Source organism: Symphalangus syndactylus, chromosome 14 (assembly GCF_028878055.3).
Source record: "Symphalangus syndactylus isolate Jambi chromosome 14, NHGRI_mSymSyn1-v2.1_pri, whole genome shotgun sequence".
Taxonomy (NCBI): Eukaryota; Metazoa; Chordata; class Mammalia; order Primates; family Hylobatidae; genus Symphalangus; species Symphalangus syndactylus.
In genome coordinates, this window is record NC_072436.2 from 46,455,944 (window position 1) to 46,471,749 (window position 15,806).

The 15,806-nt window shown below is 42.6% G+C and overlaps 1 protein-coding gene across 4 annotated transcripts in view; it reads left to right on the top strand.

Moving 5' to 3' along the window:
• Nucleotides 1-15,806, top strand: part of TGFBRAP1 (transforming growth factor beta receptor associated protein 1) — a 71,977-nt gene that overhangs the window by 37,273 nt on the left and 18,898 nt on the right. For all 4 annotated transcript variants that reach the window (XM_055243969.2, XM_055243971.2, XM_063616673.1 and 1 more), the window contains exon 5: nt 14,924-15,006. In XM_055243969.2, coding sequence (XP_055099944.1) covers nt 14,924-15,006 — 83 coding nt within the window. The remainder of the gene's footprint in view (nt 1-14,923; nt 15,007-15,806) is intronic.

Below are 15,806 nucleotides of genomic sequence, written 5' to 3' on the forward strand. Positions count from 1 at the left end.
CACTGATTCCTTTGTGTGCTGGGTATCTGGTCAGTGCTCATATTTCCACACTCGTCCAGTGAATGTTTTTGCTTTTTTTTTTTTAGTCCTTAGGGAAAATCTCACTAGCCTGTACACTCAAATTACTGTTTTAATGTCACGTGGGATAGTTCTCCTCTGTGTGGTTCTGCCACCAACTCTTACATATGTAGTTAGGTTCATTTGTTTCATTTGACTTTTGATTTTTTGGGGATTGCTTTTTAAAATTTAATTTGTTTTATAATTTTATAAAATATTTACATAGCTCAAAAGTCAAATCAGTAAAACAAAGTCTATTCAAAGAAGTCTAAACTCAGTTTCTCTCCTTCACTCTGTTCACTGCCTCCCCCCTTTTACTGTGTGGTCTGTTTTATTTGCATATACTCTTTCTCTCTCTCTCTCTCTCTCTTTCTCTCTCTCTCTCTCCCTCCCTTCCTCCCTCTCCCTCTCCCTCTCCCCCTCCCACCTTTCTACCCCCCTTGTTCTTTCTTTCCCTTCCTTCTTCCCACTGTCCCTCTGTGTCTCTCTCTCTTCTTCCCTTCTTCTCTGCCTTTTGATGTGAATGTTTGTGTTGTATTTTTTGTTCTAATGGTTACCTTGATATTATTCATCTTATAAAATTCCTTTATGTTGTTCTCTTTTTTGGGAGGGTTTCTATTGTCTGTTGCTTCCCCACTTGGAGCTGTGTTTGAAATAGCCAGCAACATCTTCATCACTCTTCCCCTGTGTTCCTCAGCATCTGTTTTGGAGGAATAGCCCTCAATTCCCAGCTAATACCCGGAAGGCAGTCAGCAAGCATCTTGTCTTTTTTGTATAATCTCTCATTCTTCCCTATTTTTGATGGTTATATTGTCTGTACTTTTTCAGAGCATCAAGCCTTCCACATGCTATTTGGTTTCTTAGTTCTGTGGACAAATATGTGTGGAATGCTCACCATCGAATTTTCTGTTGATGTCTTTCCAGTCATTTTGGTTTTCTAAAGCAGTCCTCTGGTAGATGTTTCACGATGGGAATATGGGGACACTGTCTCTTGAGTTTGTGCTTGTTGATGACAGTGACAGTTCATTGCAGCCTTTATACTTGAGGGACAGTTTAGCTGGATACAAAATCCTCCATTCATCTTTCAGTGAGGAACTTGAATATGTTCTACCATGATAGAGTTGCAGTGAAAAATCTGATGACAGTCTGGATTTCTTTCCCTTGTAGTGACTTGATCTTTTTGCTTAAAGGCTCAAAGCATACAGATTTCTTTTATGTCAAATTTCTCCATGTTGGCACACATGGCAAATTGGAGCCTGCAAAATCACCTCCCACTTCCCACTGTATGCCCACCCATTCCCTCCCCACCCGGCCCAGGCAATCCCCACTTCTACTTCTGTCTCTATGAATTTGACTACTCTAGGAACCTCACAGAAGTGAAGTCACACAATATTTGTCCTTCTGTGACTGGCTTATTTCTCTTAGCATAATGTCCTCAGTGTTCATCCATGTTGCAGCATGGAAGAATCTTCTTCCTTTTTAAGGCCGAATAATATTCCATTGTATGTACGTACCACATTTTGTTTACTTATTCATCTGTCGACGAATAAGTTGCTACCACCTTAGGCTGTGGTGAATAGTGCTGTTATGGACCAATCATTCTCTCTCTTTTCAGAGGAGACTGAGAGATTAAAAAACTACACCCCTACTTTCTTAGTCATCTCAGATTGCTAGAACAGAATACTATAAACTGGGTGACCTCAACAATGAACATTTATTTCTCAGTTCTGGAGGCCAAGATCCAGGTGTCTGCAGGTTTGGAGTCTGGGGCTGGCCAGCTTCCTGATTCATAGATGGCTGTCTTCTCTGTCTTCACATGGCAGAGACAGAAGCAAGCTCTCTCAGGATTCGTATAAGGGCACTACTCAGATCCCATTCATGAGGGCTCCACTCTCATGACCTCATGTAATCCTAGTTACCTCCCCAAGACTATCCTCCTAATACCCTCGGGGGAATAGTTTCAACATAGGAATTTTAGGGAGACACAAGCATTCCGTCCGTAACAGCCACCACCTTCCCAGATACCTTGGTTTTAGAACATTTTATTTATTTATTTATTTATTTATTTATTTATTTATTTGAGATGGAGTCTCGCTCTGTCACCCAGGCTGGAGTGCAGTGGCACAATCTCGCAATCACTGCAACCTCCACCTCCCACATTCAAGGGATTCTCCTGCCTCAGCCTCCCGAGTAGCTGGGATTACAGGCACGTGCCATGACACCTGGCTAGTTTTTTGTATTTTCAGTAGAGATGAGGTTTCACCATGTTGGCCAGGCTGGTCTCGAACTCCTGACCTCAGGTGATCTGCCCATCCTGGCCTCCCAAAGTGCTAGGACTACAGGTGTGAGCCACCATGCCCAGCTGGTTTTGGAACATTTTAAAATAATTTATTTGAAAACCCAGAATCCATAAAGAAAAAATTAAATTCACACACACACACACATACACTCTCTCTCTCTCATATACACATCATGCATGGCAAAACCTATAAACAAATTGAAGAGAAATAGCAAATTAGGAAAAATATTTATAGTTTGCAGCACAGAAAGAGGGCTAATTTCTCTAATATCTGAAGAATTCCTTGGGCTATATGAAAGAAATATGAATAGCCCAATAGAAAAATGAATATGAACACATTTTATAGAAAATGAAATTGCTGGCCAGGTGCAGTGACTCATGCCTGTAATCCCAGCACTTTGGGAGGCTGAGGCGGGAGGATCACTTGAGGTCATGAGTTCCAGACCAGCCTGACCAGCATGGTGAAACCCCGTCTCTACTAAAAATACAAAAATTAGTCGAGCATGATGGCATGCACCTGTAATTCCAGCTACGCAGGAGGCTGTGGCACTTGAACCCGCGAGGCAGAGGTTGTAGTGAGCTGAGATTGTGCCACTGCACCACTGCACTCCAGCCTGGGCAACAGAGCAAGACTGTCTCAACAACAACAACAAAAGAATTGCCTACCGAATAAATGTATGAAAAGATGCTTTGTCTCTCATATAGAGGTATGCACAATAAGAATACACCAATATATTTTTCATTCATTAGATTATCAGAGATCGGAGAGTTTGATAATACTGTATTGGTGAAAGTGGGGAAATGGGCGCTTTCAGGTGTCCTGTAATAATTTAAATTGATACAGCCTCTTGGGAGGGCAATTCAAGAATATCTGTCAACATTAAAACTTACAATTCTGTACTCAGAAGTGTATTTTACAGATCTGATCACTGAAATTCGAAATAACAAAGGTAGAAAACTTTTCACTCGATTATTGTTAGTTAAAAAGCAACAACCACAACACCTAGAGGCTGCCGCTGGGGCATGAATAAATGTATTGTGGCCCAGAGGGGTGCTGCAGTGCTGTGCAGCCAGGAAGAGTGTCAAGGCCTTTAGGGCTTAACACACAGCATTAAGGTAGGATAAGTTACACAAAGTGCAAGTGAGCCTGCATAACATGCTACCACTATTAAAATGGCATAAAAGTATTTGCTCGTCAATACATAACATATCTCTGGAAGGCTACCCAAGAAATTAATAGCACTGATTCCTGGCTCACTGTATCCCTTTTCAGTGCCTCAAAATTTGAGCCATATTGAATATATTACTTAGGAATTTTGAATTTTGAAAAGTACAGAAGAAAAAAATACATGCATGTGGTTAAAAGAAAAATCAAATGGCAAATCTCCGTTTCTTCCTTAGCACATCATTTTTCTAAGTCACCAGTGTTGCAATTCTTTGTGTATATCCTTCCCAAGAGAGTTTGGACCTTTTTTTTTTTTTTTTTTTTTGTAAATTTTGCTTATGTGTGCTCTCCCTCTTTTCTTGCCACCACCTCGCTGCCTCCCTTCCCCATTCCCATGTTTGGAATTGACCACCTTTTGTGCTTTGCATGTGTCCATTGCAGACTTCCTTCTGAGTCAAGGCTTCCCAGTTTGTTTCACCGAACACTTGTGCAGGGACAGTGACAGGTGCAGGGTGGGAAGAAGATTCTATTTTGGAAGGTTAAGTTAATTGGGTTTCTTAATTGAAGGTTTTTTCAGAGCCTCTAATATTCTAACACTTATTGTGATTCCCCAAGAGGGTATATATCATATATTATTATATTTTTATTATCTTTCTGTGCACCCTCACAAAGGGATATATGCATCATTTTATACATGATACAGTTGTATATTTTATGTCTACACAAGTAAGTGCATTTCAGTTTATATATTTTATGTAACAACATTTACATATATAGATACATATACATGCACACCTGTTTACAAATTTATTCAATCAGGACACATTGCCTTTTTAACAAGGAGAATGCCATGGTCCTCATGTTCCACCTAATATATTTTGGGAAAGATGTTTCTGTTTAGACAATAACTTACATGGTTTTTTAATAAGTTAAAAAAAGGGGTTGGTATGAGTATAGTTAAAATGGTAACACTCATGCCAATTTTTGTTTAGAATTTGGCTGTACTTACAAGAATGATACTTATGTCTCATATATTCCTGTTACATTCTCCATGTTATGGGGCATTATAACATGAATCTCAGTGGTCTGCCATACTCCAGGAGTAGACTGTCCTCTGCGCTTTGGTAGCTGGCTGGCAACAACTGTGTTTGCCGGTTTCCCTTCTCCAGGTCTGCAGTCGATCATATAATCTAGCCAGGGTGACCCACTGCCTCTTAGCCCCATCCTATCCCTGAATTACAGAACCAGCCATAGCCGAGAGCCCTGGAGAGCTGAGAGCTCAGGAAGGGGAGAGGCAGCCTGCTCGTGCTGTCCTCAGCACTGGCTCAGGGGTCTGTGTCGTCCCCGTGTGCCTGTTCATCTCCCCTCAGCTCCAGGGTTTACAAGGTGTGTGTCCTGCTGTGGTATTTGCAGACTCATTTGGTTGTGGTTGTCATCTTTCTCAAAAAATTCTTACTATAGCTATGAAAAATATTCTAGTCTGAGCCCACATTTGACCTACCCAGCTTTTACAGACTTGAAAGAAAATATTTTTCTGAGTTGCAGTAAATGACTCCATTATATTCCTTATCCACGCCTCACCACTTGATGCGTTTTTGTATCACATTTGGCCTAGGAGTTGGTGTAGCCACCTGAGGCGCCATGTTTGAGGAACTGGCTTTTGTCACATGAAGGTGTTGGTGCTGCCATCGTGTGGTTGTTCCAGCTGCTTGTAGGAAGTTTCTTTTTAAAATCTGATTTTCTTCAAGTCTTTCTTTCATTAAAAAAGGATTTATCCACCTCCCTCCATTATTCACAGAGATGTGATAGAATCAAGCAGACAGACCTGGAAGGTGATGGAAAAAGTTAAAGCCTGGGATTAGTTAGGAGTGCTAATTACAGGCTCAGCCTGAAGAGAGAGACAACATTTATTGTGTGCTTACTGCATGCCAGGCACTGTTGTGACGGCCACGCCCAACTGCACTCTCTTAATCCTCACCCCAGCTCTGAGGTTGCACGGTTCTGTTCCCTGTATAAAGATGAAGATGCAGCGTGGAGGGACAGAATAACCCACCCAGGGCCACACAGATAATGACGGGCAGAGCCTGCACTCAGACCTACATATTCTGATTTTAGAGCGTTTCACCTCGGCCTCCACCACAGATTACCACAGACATGAGAAGCCTTCAGCTACTACCAAAATTCAGTAAAGGAAACAAATCTACCTGGAGAAGTTATTTTTTTTTAAATGTGGTGAAATATACATACATAAATTTTACCATTTTAACTATTTTTAAGTGTGTAGTTCTGTGGCATTGAGTGTATTCACCATGCTGTGCAGTCGTCACCACACTCCGTCTCCAGACCTTTCATCTTCTCAGGCAGAAACGCTGTACTACTGAACACTAACTCCCCACTTCCCCACCCTACACCCCCACCAGCCCTTGGCAGCCCCCGTTCTGCTTTCTCTATATATAAATCTGACTGTACCAGGGACCTCACATCCGGGTAATCATACAGTATTTGTCTTGTGACTGGCTGACTTCACTGAGCACGTTGTCCTTAAGGTTCATCTGTGTTGCAGCCTGTGTTGGAATTCCCTTCCTTTTTAAGACTGAGTAACATTCCATTCGTTAGAAAGGTTGTATATTTTGTTAGGTAGTGCATAGTAAGGAGCCATGAGAGAAGCTGCCCTTTGAATTAAGTGCTTAGAAGAAGTGTTCTCTCCAGAAGCGCTTGTGTGATATTTAACTTGGACAATGCAACCTTGGAAACAGGTTTAGAAATCTTTAGATTAGAATCTTCTTCCAATTCCCCAATCACAAATGTTAGAAATCTCAGTCCAGAAATATAATACTGATAATAAGGATTTTGACTTCAGTTTCAACTTGCTTCCAGAATCCATGCAGCCTCTTAAGCCTGGCCTAAAGCCAGGTGTTTGGCCTGCAGCCTCTGTACAGAGTAGACATAGAGTGGCTCCTTAGAGGGCTAGTTTGCTGACTTACTCTCTTCACCTGGGAATTTGCACCACTGCCTTATAATGAAGGATGAGCTGGTAACGGAAAAAAGAAACTTGGAGCTTCCACTGATGAATTAGCTCTGGAGATAAATGGACTTTCTTGTTCTCTGTCCTTCGTATGTACTCATCCTTTTCGTCTTTTCCCTGACAGCCTACCTGGCTCCAGGTTTTATATAGCTCAGGATCATCTGAGCAGAGGGCAGGAGGAGGCATCGATCGTAGTAGACAGTTTGGAAATGAAACCATCACCTTCAGAGAACCAAGAATTGGCCGTGCTTGGTAAAGTTTCTGATCAGGCATTTTTAGGTGGAATCCGACGGTGTTCTCTGTATCATCCCGGGCTTCAGCATCCATGATGCTTACGTCCAGGATGAAGAACCTCTTTGCATTCCCCTTCCAAGTGTGCATGTAACATTCCCAGACTAGATTATAGAAAATAACCCCTTATTCTTGGAGATTCAGAATGTCCACAGGAGGAATTTCCATTTCCCTGCAGATAGAGGAAGAGTGGATGACATTTGAATCCTACCACCATAAGGAATAAATTGCCGTTCAGCTGATTTCTCCTCAACAAGCCTGGGTGTGATTGAGAATTCTTCTACTGCAGCTGATGGGTCCTTTGCATCCCTTTTGCTAAGTGGCTGGCCTCTAGTATTTCTGCTTTCAGAAATGTTACTGGCATTCCCAGGCAACAGAACGTTGCCTCACTCCCTTTTGCTTATTGTTGGGTGGCATAATTGGTTGTCTTTAGGTCAGAAATGGCTGGTTTCAGGGAAGAAAAATAAAGACTGATGGTAAAGAGAAAACTGAAAGGTTTAAGCAGCCTGCTTTTTCTGACATCTCTAAAGGGATTTCTACTGGAAGTAGGTGAGGAATGGTTGCTATGCTTCTGAGAGTCCTTTAAAACTACTGTGTAGTGAAAGCTTTTTTTTTCTTCCACCCTGTCTTATGGTGCGGAGTGAAAGCCCTTTGAAAGGTAATTTGAGAGAAGAGGGTTGATAGCATTTCAGCACCGAGGCTCCACTTCCGTTGTACCTTCAGTGGGTAACACACCAACTGCCTGCTGTGTACCTGGAAGAATCAGTGAGTGGAAAGATCTGGCCTCTAGAATCAGAAAGGCCTGGTTTTAAATCATGGTCCAACCAATTCTTCCTTTAGTAAGTTGGGGCTAAAAACCTAACATCTCGGGGGGTGGAGCCAAGATGGCCGAATAGGAACAGCTCCGGTCTACAGCTCCCAGCCTGAGCGACACAGAAGACGGGTGATTTCTGCATTTCTGTTTGAGGTATCGGTTTCATCTCACGAGGGAGTGCCAAACAGTGGGTGCAGGACAGTCGGTGAAGCGCACTGTGCACAAGCTGAAGCAGGGCGAGGCATTGCCTCACTCGGGAAGCGCAAGGGGTCAGGGAGTTCCCTTTCCTAGTCAAAGAAAGGGGTAACAGACGGCACCTGGAAAATTGGGTCAGTCCCACCCTAATACTGCGCTTTTCCAATGGGCCTGGAAAACGGCACACTAGGAGATTGTGTCCTGCACCTGGCTCAGAGAGTCCTATGCCCATGGAGTCTCGCTGATTGCTAGCACAGCAGTCTGAGATCAAACTGCAAGGCGGCAGCGAGGCTGGGGGAGGGGCGCCCACCATTGCCCAGGCTTGCTTAGGTAAACAAAGCAGCCAGGAAGCTCGAACTGGGTGGAGCTCACCACAGCTCAAGGAGCCCTGCCTGCCTCTGTAGGCTCCACCTCTGGGGGCAGGGCACAGACAGACCAAAACTCAGCAGGAACCTCTGCAGACTTATGTGTCCCTGTCTGACTGACAGCTTTGAAGAGAGTAGTGGTTCTCCCAGCACGCAGCTGGAGATCTGAGAACGGACAGACTGCCTCCTAAAGTGGGTCCCTCACCCCCGAGCAGCCTAACTGGGAGGCACCCCCCCAGTAGGGACAGACTGACACCTCACTCGGCTGGGTACTCCTCTGAGACAAAACTTCCAGAGGAACTATCAGACAGCTGAATTTGTGGTCTCACGAAAATCCGCTGTTCTGCAGCCACCACTGCTGACACCCAGCCAAACAGGGTCTGGAGTGGACCTCTAGTAAACTCCAACAGACCTGCAGCTGAGGGTCCTGTCTGGTAGAAGGAAAACTAACAAACAGAAAGGACATCCACACCAAAAACCCATCTGTACATCACCATCATCAAAGACCAAAAGTAGATAAAACCACAAAGATGGGGAAAAAACAGAGCAGAGAAACTGGAAACTCTAAAAAGCAGAGCACCTCTCCTCCTCCAAAGGAACGCAGTTCCTCACCAGCAACGGAACAAAGCTGGACAGAGGATGACTTTGACGAGTTGAGAGAAGAAGGCTTCAGACGATCAAACTACTCCGAGCTACGGGAGGAAATTCAAAACAATAGCAAAGAAGTTAAAAACTTTGAAAAAAAATTAGAAGAATGGGTAACTAGAATAACCAATGGAGAGAAGGGCTTAAAGGAGCTGATGGAGCTGAAAGCCAAGTTTCGAGAACTATGCAAAGATTGCAGAAGTCTCGGTAGCAGATGCGATCAACAGGAAGAAAGGGTATCACTGATGGAAGATGAAATGAATGAAATGAAGCGAGAAGGGAAGTTTAGAGAAAAAAGAATAAAAAGAAATGAACAAAGCCTCCAAGAAATTTGGGACTATGTGAAAAGACCAAACCTAAGTCTGACTGGTGTACCTGAAAATGACGGGGAGAATGGAACCAAGTTGGAAAACACTCTGCAAGATATTATCCAGGAGAACTTCCCCAATCTAGCAAGGCAGGCCAACATTCAGATTCAGGAAATACAGAGAACGCCAAAAAGATACTCCTCGAGAAGAGCAACTCCAAGACACATAATTGTCAGATTCACCAAAGTTGAAATGAAGGAAAAAATGTTAAGGGCAGCCAGAGAGAAAGGTCGGGTTACCCACAAAGGGAAGCCCATCAGACTAACAGCTGATCTCTCAGCAGAAACTCTACAAGCCAGAAGAGAGTGGGGGCCGATATTCAACATTCTTGAAGAAAAGAATTTTCAACCCAGAATTTCATATCCAGCCAAACTAAGCTTCATAAGTGAAGGAGAAATAAAATACTTTACAGACAAGCAAACGCTGCGTGATTTTGTCACCACCAGGCCTGCCCTAAAAGAGCTCCTGAAGGAAGCACTAAACATGGAAAGGAACAACCGGTACCAGCCACTGCAAAAACATGCCAAATTGTAAAGACCATTGAGGCTAGGAAGAAACTGCATCAACTAACGAGCAAAATAACCAACTAACATCATAATGACAGGATCAGATTCACACATAACAATATTAACTTTAAATGTGAATGGCCAAATGCTCCAATTAAAAGACACAGACTGGCAAACTAGATAAGGAGTCAGGACCCATCAGTGTGCTGTATTCAGGAAACCCATCTCACGTGCAGAGACACACATAGACTCAAAATAAAGGGATGGAGGAAGATCTGTCAAGCAAATGGAAAACAAAAAAAGGCAGGGGTTGCAATCCTAGTCTCTCATAAAATAGACTTTAAACCAACAAAAATCAAAAGAGACAAAGAAGGCCATTACATAATGGTAAAGGGATCAATTCAACAAGTAGAGCTAACTATCCTAAATATATATGCACCCAATACAGGAGCACCCAGATTCATAAAGCAAGTCCTGAGTGACCTACAAAGGGACTTAAACTCCCACACAATAATAATGGGAGATTTTAACACCCCACTGTCAACATTAGACAGATCAACGAGACAGAAAGTTAACAAGGATATCCAGGAATTGAACTCAGCTCTGCACAAAGTGGACCTAATAGACATCTACAGAACTCTCCACCCCAAATCAACAGAATATACATTTTTTTCAGCACCACACCACACCTATTCCAAAATTGACCACATAGTTGGAAGTAAAGCTCTCCTCAGCAAATGTAAAAGAACAGAAATTATAACAAACTGTCTCTCAGACCACAGTGCAATCAAACTAGAACTCAGGATTAAGAAACTCACTCAAAACTGCTCAACTATATGGAAACTGAACAACCTGCTCCTGAATGACTATTGGGTACATAATGAAATGAAGGCAGAAATAAAGATGTTCTTTGAAACCAACGAGAACAAAGACACAACATACCAGAATCTCTGGGACACATTCAAAGCAGTGTGTAGAGGGAAATTTATAGCACTAAATGCCCACAAGAGAAAGCAGGAAAGATCCAAAATTGACACCCTAACATCACAATTAAAAGAACTAGAAAAGCAAGAGCAAACACATTCAAAAGCTAGCAGAAGGCTAGAAATAACTAAAATCAGAGCAGAACTGAAGGAAATAGAGACACAAAAAACCCTTCAAAAAATTAATGAATCCAGGAGCTGGTTTTTTGAAAAGATCAACAAAATTGATAGACCGCTAGCAAGACTAATAAAGAAGAAAAGAGAGAAGAATCAAATAGATGCAATAAAAAATGAAAAAGGGGATATCACCACCGATCCCACAGAAATACAATCTACCATCAGAGAATACTACAAACACCTCTATGCAAATAAACTAGAAAATCTAGAAGAAATGGATAAATTCCTCCTCGACAAATACACCCTCCCAAGACTAAACCAGGAAGAAGTTGAATCTCTGAATAGACCAATAACAGGCTCTGAAATTGTGGCAATAATCGATAGCTTACCAACCAAAAAGAGTCCAGGACCTGATGGATTCACAGCCAAATTCTACCGGAGGTACAAGGAGGAACTGGTACCATTCCTTCTGAAACTATTCCAATTGATAGAAAAAGAGGGAATCCTCCCTAACACATTTTATGAAGCCAGCATCGTCCTGATACCAAAGCCTGGCAGAGACATAACCAAAAAAGAGAATTTCAGACCAATATCCTTGATGAACATTGATGCAAAAATCCTCAATAAAATACTGGCAAACCGAATCCAGCAGCACATCAAAAAGCTTATCCACCATGATCAAGTGGGCTTCATCCCTGGGATGCAAGGCTGGTTCAACATACGCAAATCAATAAATGTAATCCAGCATATAAACAGAACCAAAGACAAAAACCACATGATTATCTCAATAGATGCAGAAAAGGCCTTTGACAAAATTCAACAACTCTTCATGCTAAAAACTCTCAATAAATTAGGTATTGATGGGATGTATCTCAAAATAGTAAGAGCTATCTATGACAAGCCCACAGCCAATATCAGACTGAATGGGCAAAAACTGGAAGCATTCCCTTTGAAAACTGGCACAAGACAGGGATGCCCTCTCTCACCACTCCTATTCAACATAGTGCTGGAAGTTCTGGCCAGAGCAATCAGGCAGGAGAAGGAAATAAAGGATATTCAATTAGGAAAAGAGGAAGTCAAATTGTCCCTGTTTGCAGATGACATGATTGTATATCTAGAAAACCCCATTGTCTCAGCCCAAAATCTCCTTAAGCTGATTAGCAACTTCAGCAAAGTCTCAGAATACAAAATCAATGTACAAAAATCACAAGCATTCTTGTACACCAATCACGGACAAACAGAGAGCCAAATCATGAGTGAACTCCCATTCACAATTGCTTCAAAGAGAATAAAATACCTAGGGATCCAAGTTACAAGGGATGTGAAGGACCTCTTCAAGGAGAACTACAAACCACTGCTCAATGAAATAAAAGAGGATACAAACAAATGGAAGAACATTCCATGCTCATGGGTTGGAAGAATCAATATCATGAAAATGGCCATACTGCCCAAGGTAATTTATAGATTCAATGCCATCCCCATCAAGCTACCAATGACTTTCTTCACAGAATTGGAAAAAACTACTTTAAAGTTCATATGGAACCAAAAAAGAGCCCGCATTGCCAAGTCAATCCTAAGCCAAAAGAACAAAGCTGGAGGCATCACACTACCTGACTTCAAACTATACTACAAGGCTACAGTAACCAAAACAGCATGGTACTGGTACCACAATAGAGACATAAATCAATGGAACAGAACAGAGCCCTCAGAAATAATGCCGCATATCTACAACTATCTGATCTTTGACAAACCTGACAAAAACAAGAAATGGGGAAAGGATTCCCTATTTAATAAATCGTTCTGGGAAAACTGGCTAGCCATATGTAGAAAGCTGAAACTGGATCCTTTCCTTATACCTTATACAAAATTTTATTCGAGATGGATTAAAGACTTAAATGTTAGACCTAAAACCATTAAAATCCTACAAGAAAACCTAGGCAATACCATTCTGGACATAGGCGTGGGCAAGGACTTCATGTCTAAAACACCAAAAGCAATGGCAACAAAAGCCAAAATTGACAAATGGGATCTAATTAAACTAAAGAGCTTCTGCACAGCAAAAGAAACTACCATCAGAGTGAACAGGCAACCTACAGAATGGGAGAAAATTTTTGCAACCTACTCATCTGACAAAGGGCTAATATCCAGAATCTACAATGAACTCAAACAAATTTACAAGAAAAAAACAAACAACCCCATCAAAAAGTGGGCAAAGGACATGAACAAACACTTCTCAAAAGAAGACATTTATGCAGCCAAAAAACACATGAAGAAATGCTCATCATCACTGGCCATCAGAGAAATGCAAATCAAAACCACAGTGAGATACCATCTCACACCAGTTAGAATGGCCATCATTAAAAAGTCAGGAAACAACAGGTGCTGGAGAGGATGTGGAGAAATAGGAACACTTTTACGCCGTTGGTGGGACTGTAAACTAGTTCAACCATTGTGGAAGTCAGTGTGGCGATTCCTCAGGGATCTAGAACTAGAAATACCATTTGACCCAGCCATCCCATTACTGGGTATATACCCAAAGGACTATAAATCACACCGCTATAAAGACACATGCACACGTATGTTTATTGCGGCGCTATTCACAATAGCAAAGAGTTGGAACCAACCCAAATATCCAACAACGATAGACTGGATTAAGAAAATGTGGCACATATACACCATGGAATACTATGCAGCCATAAAAAATGTTGGGTTCATGTCCTTTGTAGGGACATGGATGAAACTGGAAACCATCATTCTCAGTAAACTATTGCAAGGACAAAAAACCAAACACTGCATGTTCTCACTCATAGGTGGGAATTGAACAATGAGAACTCATGGACACAGGAAGGGGAACATCACACTCCGGGGACTGTTGTTGGGTGGGGGGAGGGGGGAGGGACAGCATTAGGAGATATACCTAATGCTAAATGACGAGTTAACGGGTGCAGCAAAACAACATGGCACATGGATACATATGTAACAAACCTGCACATTGTGCAAATGTACCCTAAAACCTAAAGTATAATAATTAAATAAATAAATAAATAAAAACGTAACATCTCTGGGCAGAGTTTTTGTACCTGTAAGATGGGGATAGTGAGTGACAGTGGGAGTGAGTTTCATACAAATGGATCAGAGAGTTGATCAGTAAGCACCGACTGAATGGCAGACACATGGCTAGTAGTGGGAGACGCTAGGTGAGTGATATATTTGCCGTGCCTTCACAAAATATGTGGCTGTCAAATGGAAGGATGAGTTAGAAGGAGGAGGTGTCAAAGTCAGAGAGATTAATTAAAACACAGTCTTTACTCATGAGGCAGTTAGAGCCTGGGCTATGGTGTTGGCATCTATAGGAACAGTGAAGAAACACGTCCAGGAGCCATTTCATATAGACAATGGCAGGACTCGGACACCAGCCATGCTGGATGGTGACGGAGTGGGGCGTGGGATCAGAGACACCACACAGCAGGTTCCTAATGTGCATTTTGCTATTGCTGGATGTAACAAGAACAAAGCGGTCATGGAAATGTGGGTCATAGTGGAGTAAACAAGATAAACTGGCCCCTTTATTGTAGGCGTGTCGGATGTTGGTGTATTCGTGTGGGTTGGACATCACCAGCAGGAGATGGAACATGCAGCATTTCTGCATTTCTTAATAAGAAAGCCTGGGTGTTTGTCTGTTCCGTTATGAAATGAGTCGGCCCTGTGCTCTGAGGGATGCTGTGAAAGGTGGTACTGTGAGTTCAATTCCAGAAGAGTGGAAGAAGGCCAGGCAGTTCCTGGACTGCCAGAAACACCAGGGTTGTTGATATCCATCTCAGCAATCACAAGTACAGGGACTCGTTGAAGCCCTGTGAGTTAATGAGGAGGAGTATTGGAGATCAACAAGTGCATTTGGGAAGGATTGGGGAATTACAAAAATAAAACCATAAAGAGACAGATACATATAATTTCATATACACCTTGTTTTTTCCTCAGCTCGTAATTTTACATTTCTGTGTTATAATGAACATTTATCTAGGGTTAGATGAATTTAACCCTGCTGTGATGGTTTCAAGATTCGCTAAGAGATTACACCTGTCTTTCCTTGCAGGTAATGTACAGAAGGATTCTGCAGCAGGCGGGATTTATACAGTTTGCACAACTTCAGTTCCTGGAAGCTAAAGAGCTCTTCAGGTAATTTGAGGTGCTGGTAGCAAGACTGCCACCACAGTGTCCCTCTGTGGCCAGAACCTGCATTTCCAGTGTGACGTCGCAGTGGGATGCGTTGCGTGGTTAGATTGTGCTTCAGGCGGATACGGTGGGGGTTGCTCGTGACAGCAGACCCCGCCAATGCTGGTTCCTCAGCGTCACCCCTCACCTGGAGCCTTAATTTCACTGGCCTATGTCTTAGAGTGGGAGCAGAGGAAGGGCACAGACGCTAGTCCCGTGGAGGCATCAAGATTGTTTTGCCAGGAGAAAATTCTAAAGAGTGAATCTGATAGCACGCAAAGGACCCCTAGGAAAGTGCTGTGGTTCATTCTTGCTTCTCTCCAGCGATTTTACAAGAAGCTATGAGCTTAGTACAGGGGGAAAAAAAACAGTGCTTCTGGGAAGACCTATGAAACTTTCTGTCATCCTCTGAAGACCTTCTAAATGTTCTATTCCTGGTCAGCTCTCAGAAAGTTGAGTTTCTCTTAAGGAGGTCCCTTCTGGCACTGTGATTACTCCTGTGCTTGTCGGATGTGCTTGTGGGCTGTCGAGTGTGTTCTCCCCTTTCCCCTGCCCACCACGCCTGCCTTACAGGCATGCCTCACTGTCACGCCACCTCCGGCTGCCCTTGCCCCACAGCTGAGTGCTCAGTGAGGCAGGAGTTAGCCATCCCAGGCCTTGCTCAGCACTCTTTGCAGAAGATTAAGTTAGACCTGCTATGAGAGTCTTGAAATATCATACTCAGGCACTGCCTTTAGAGTAAGTTCTCAAAATGTCTGTCCAGA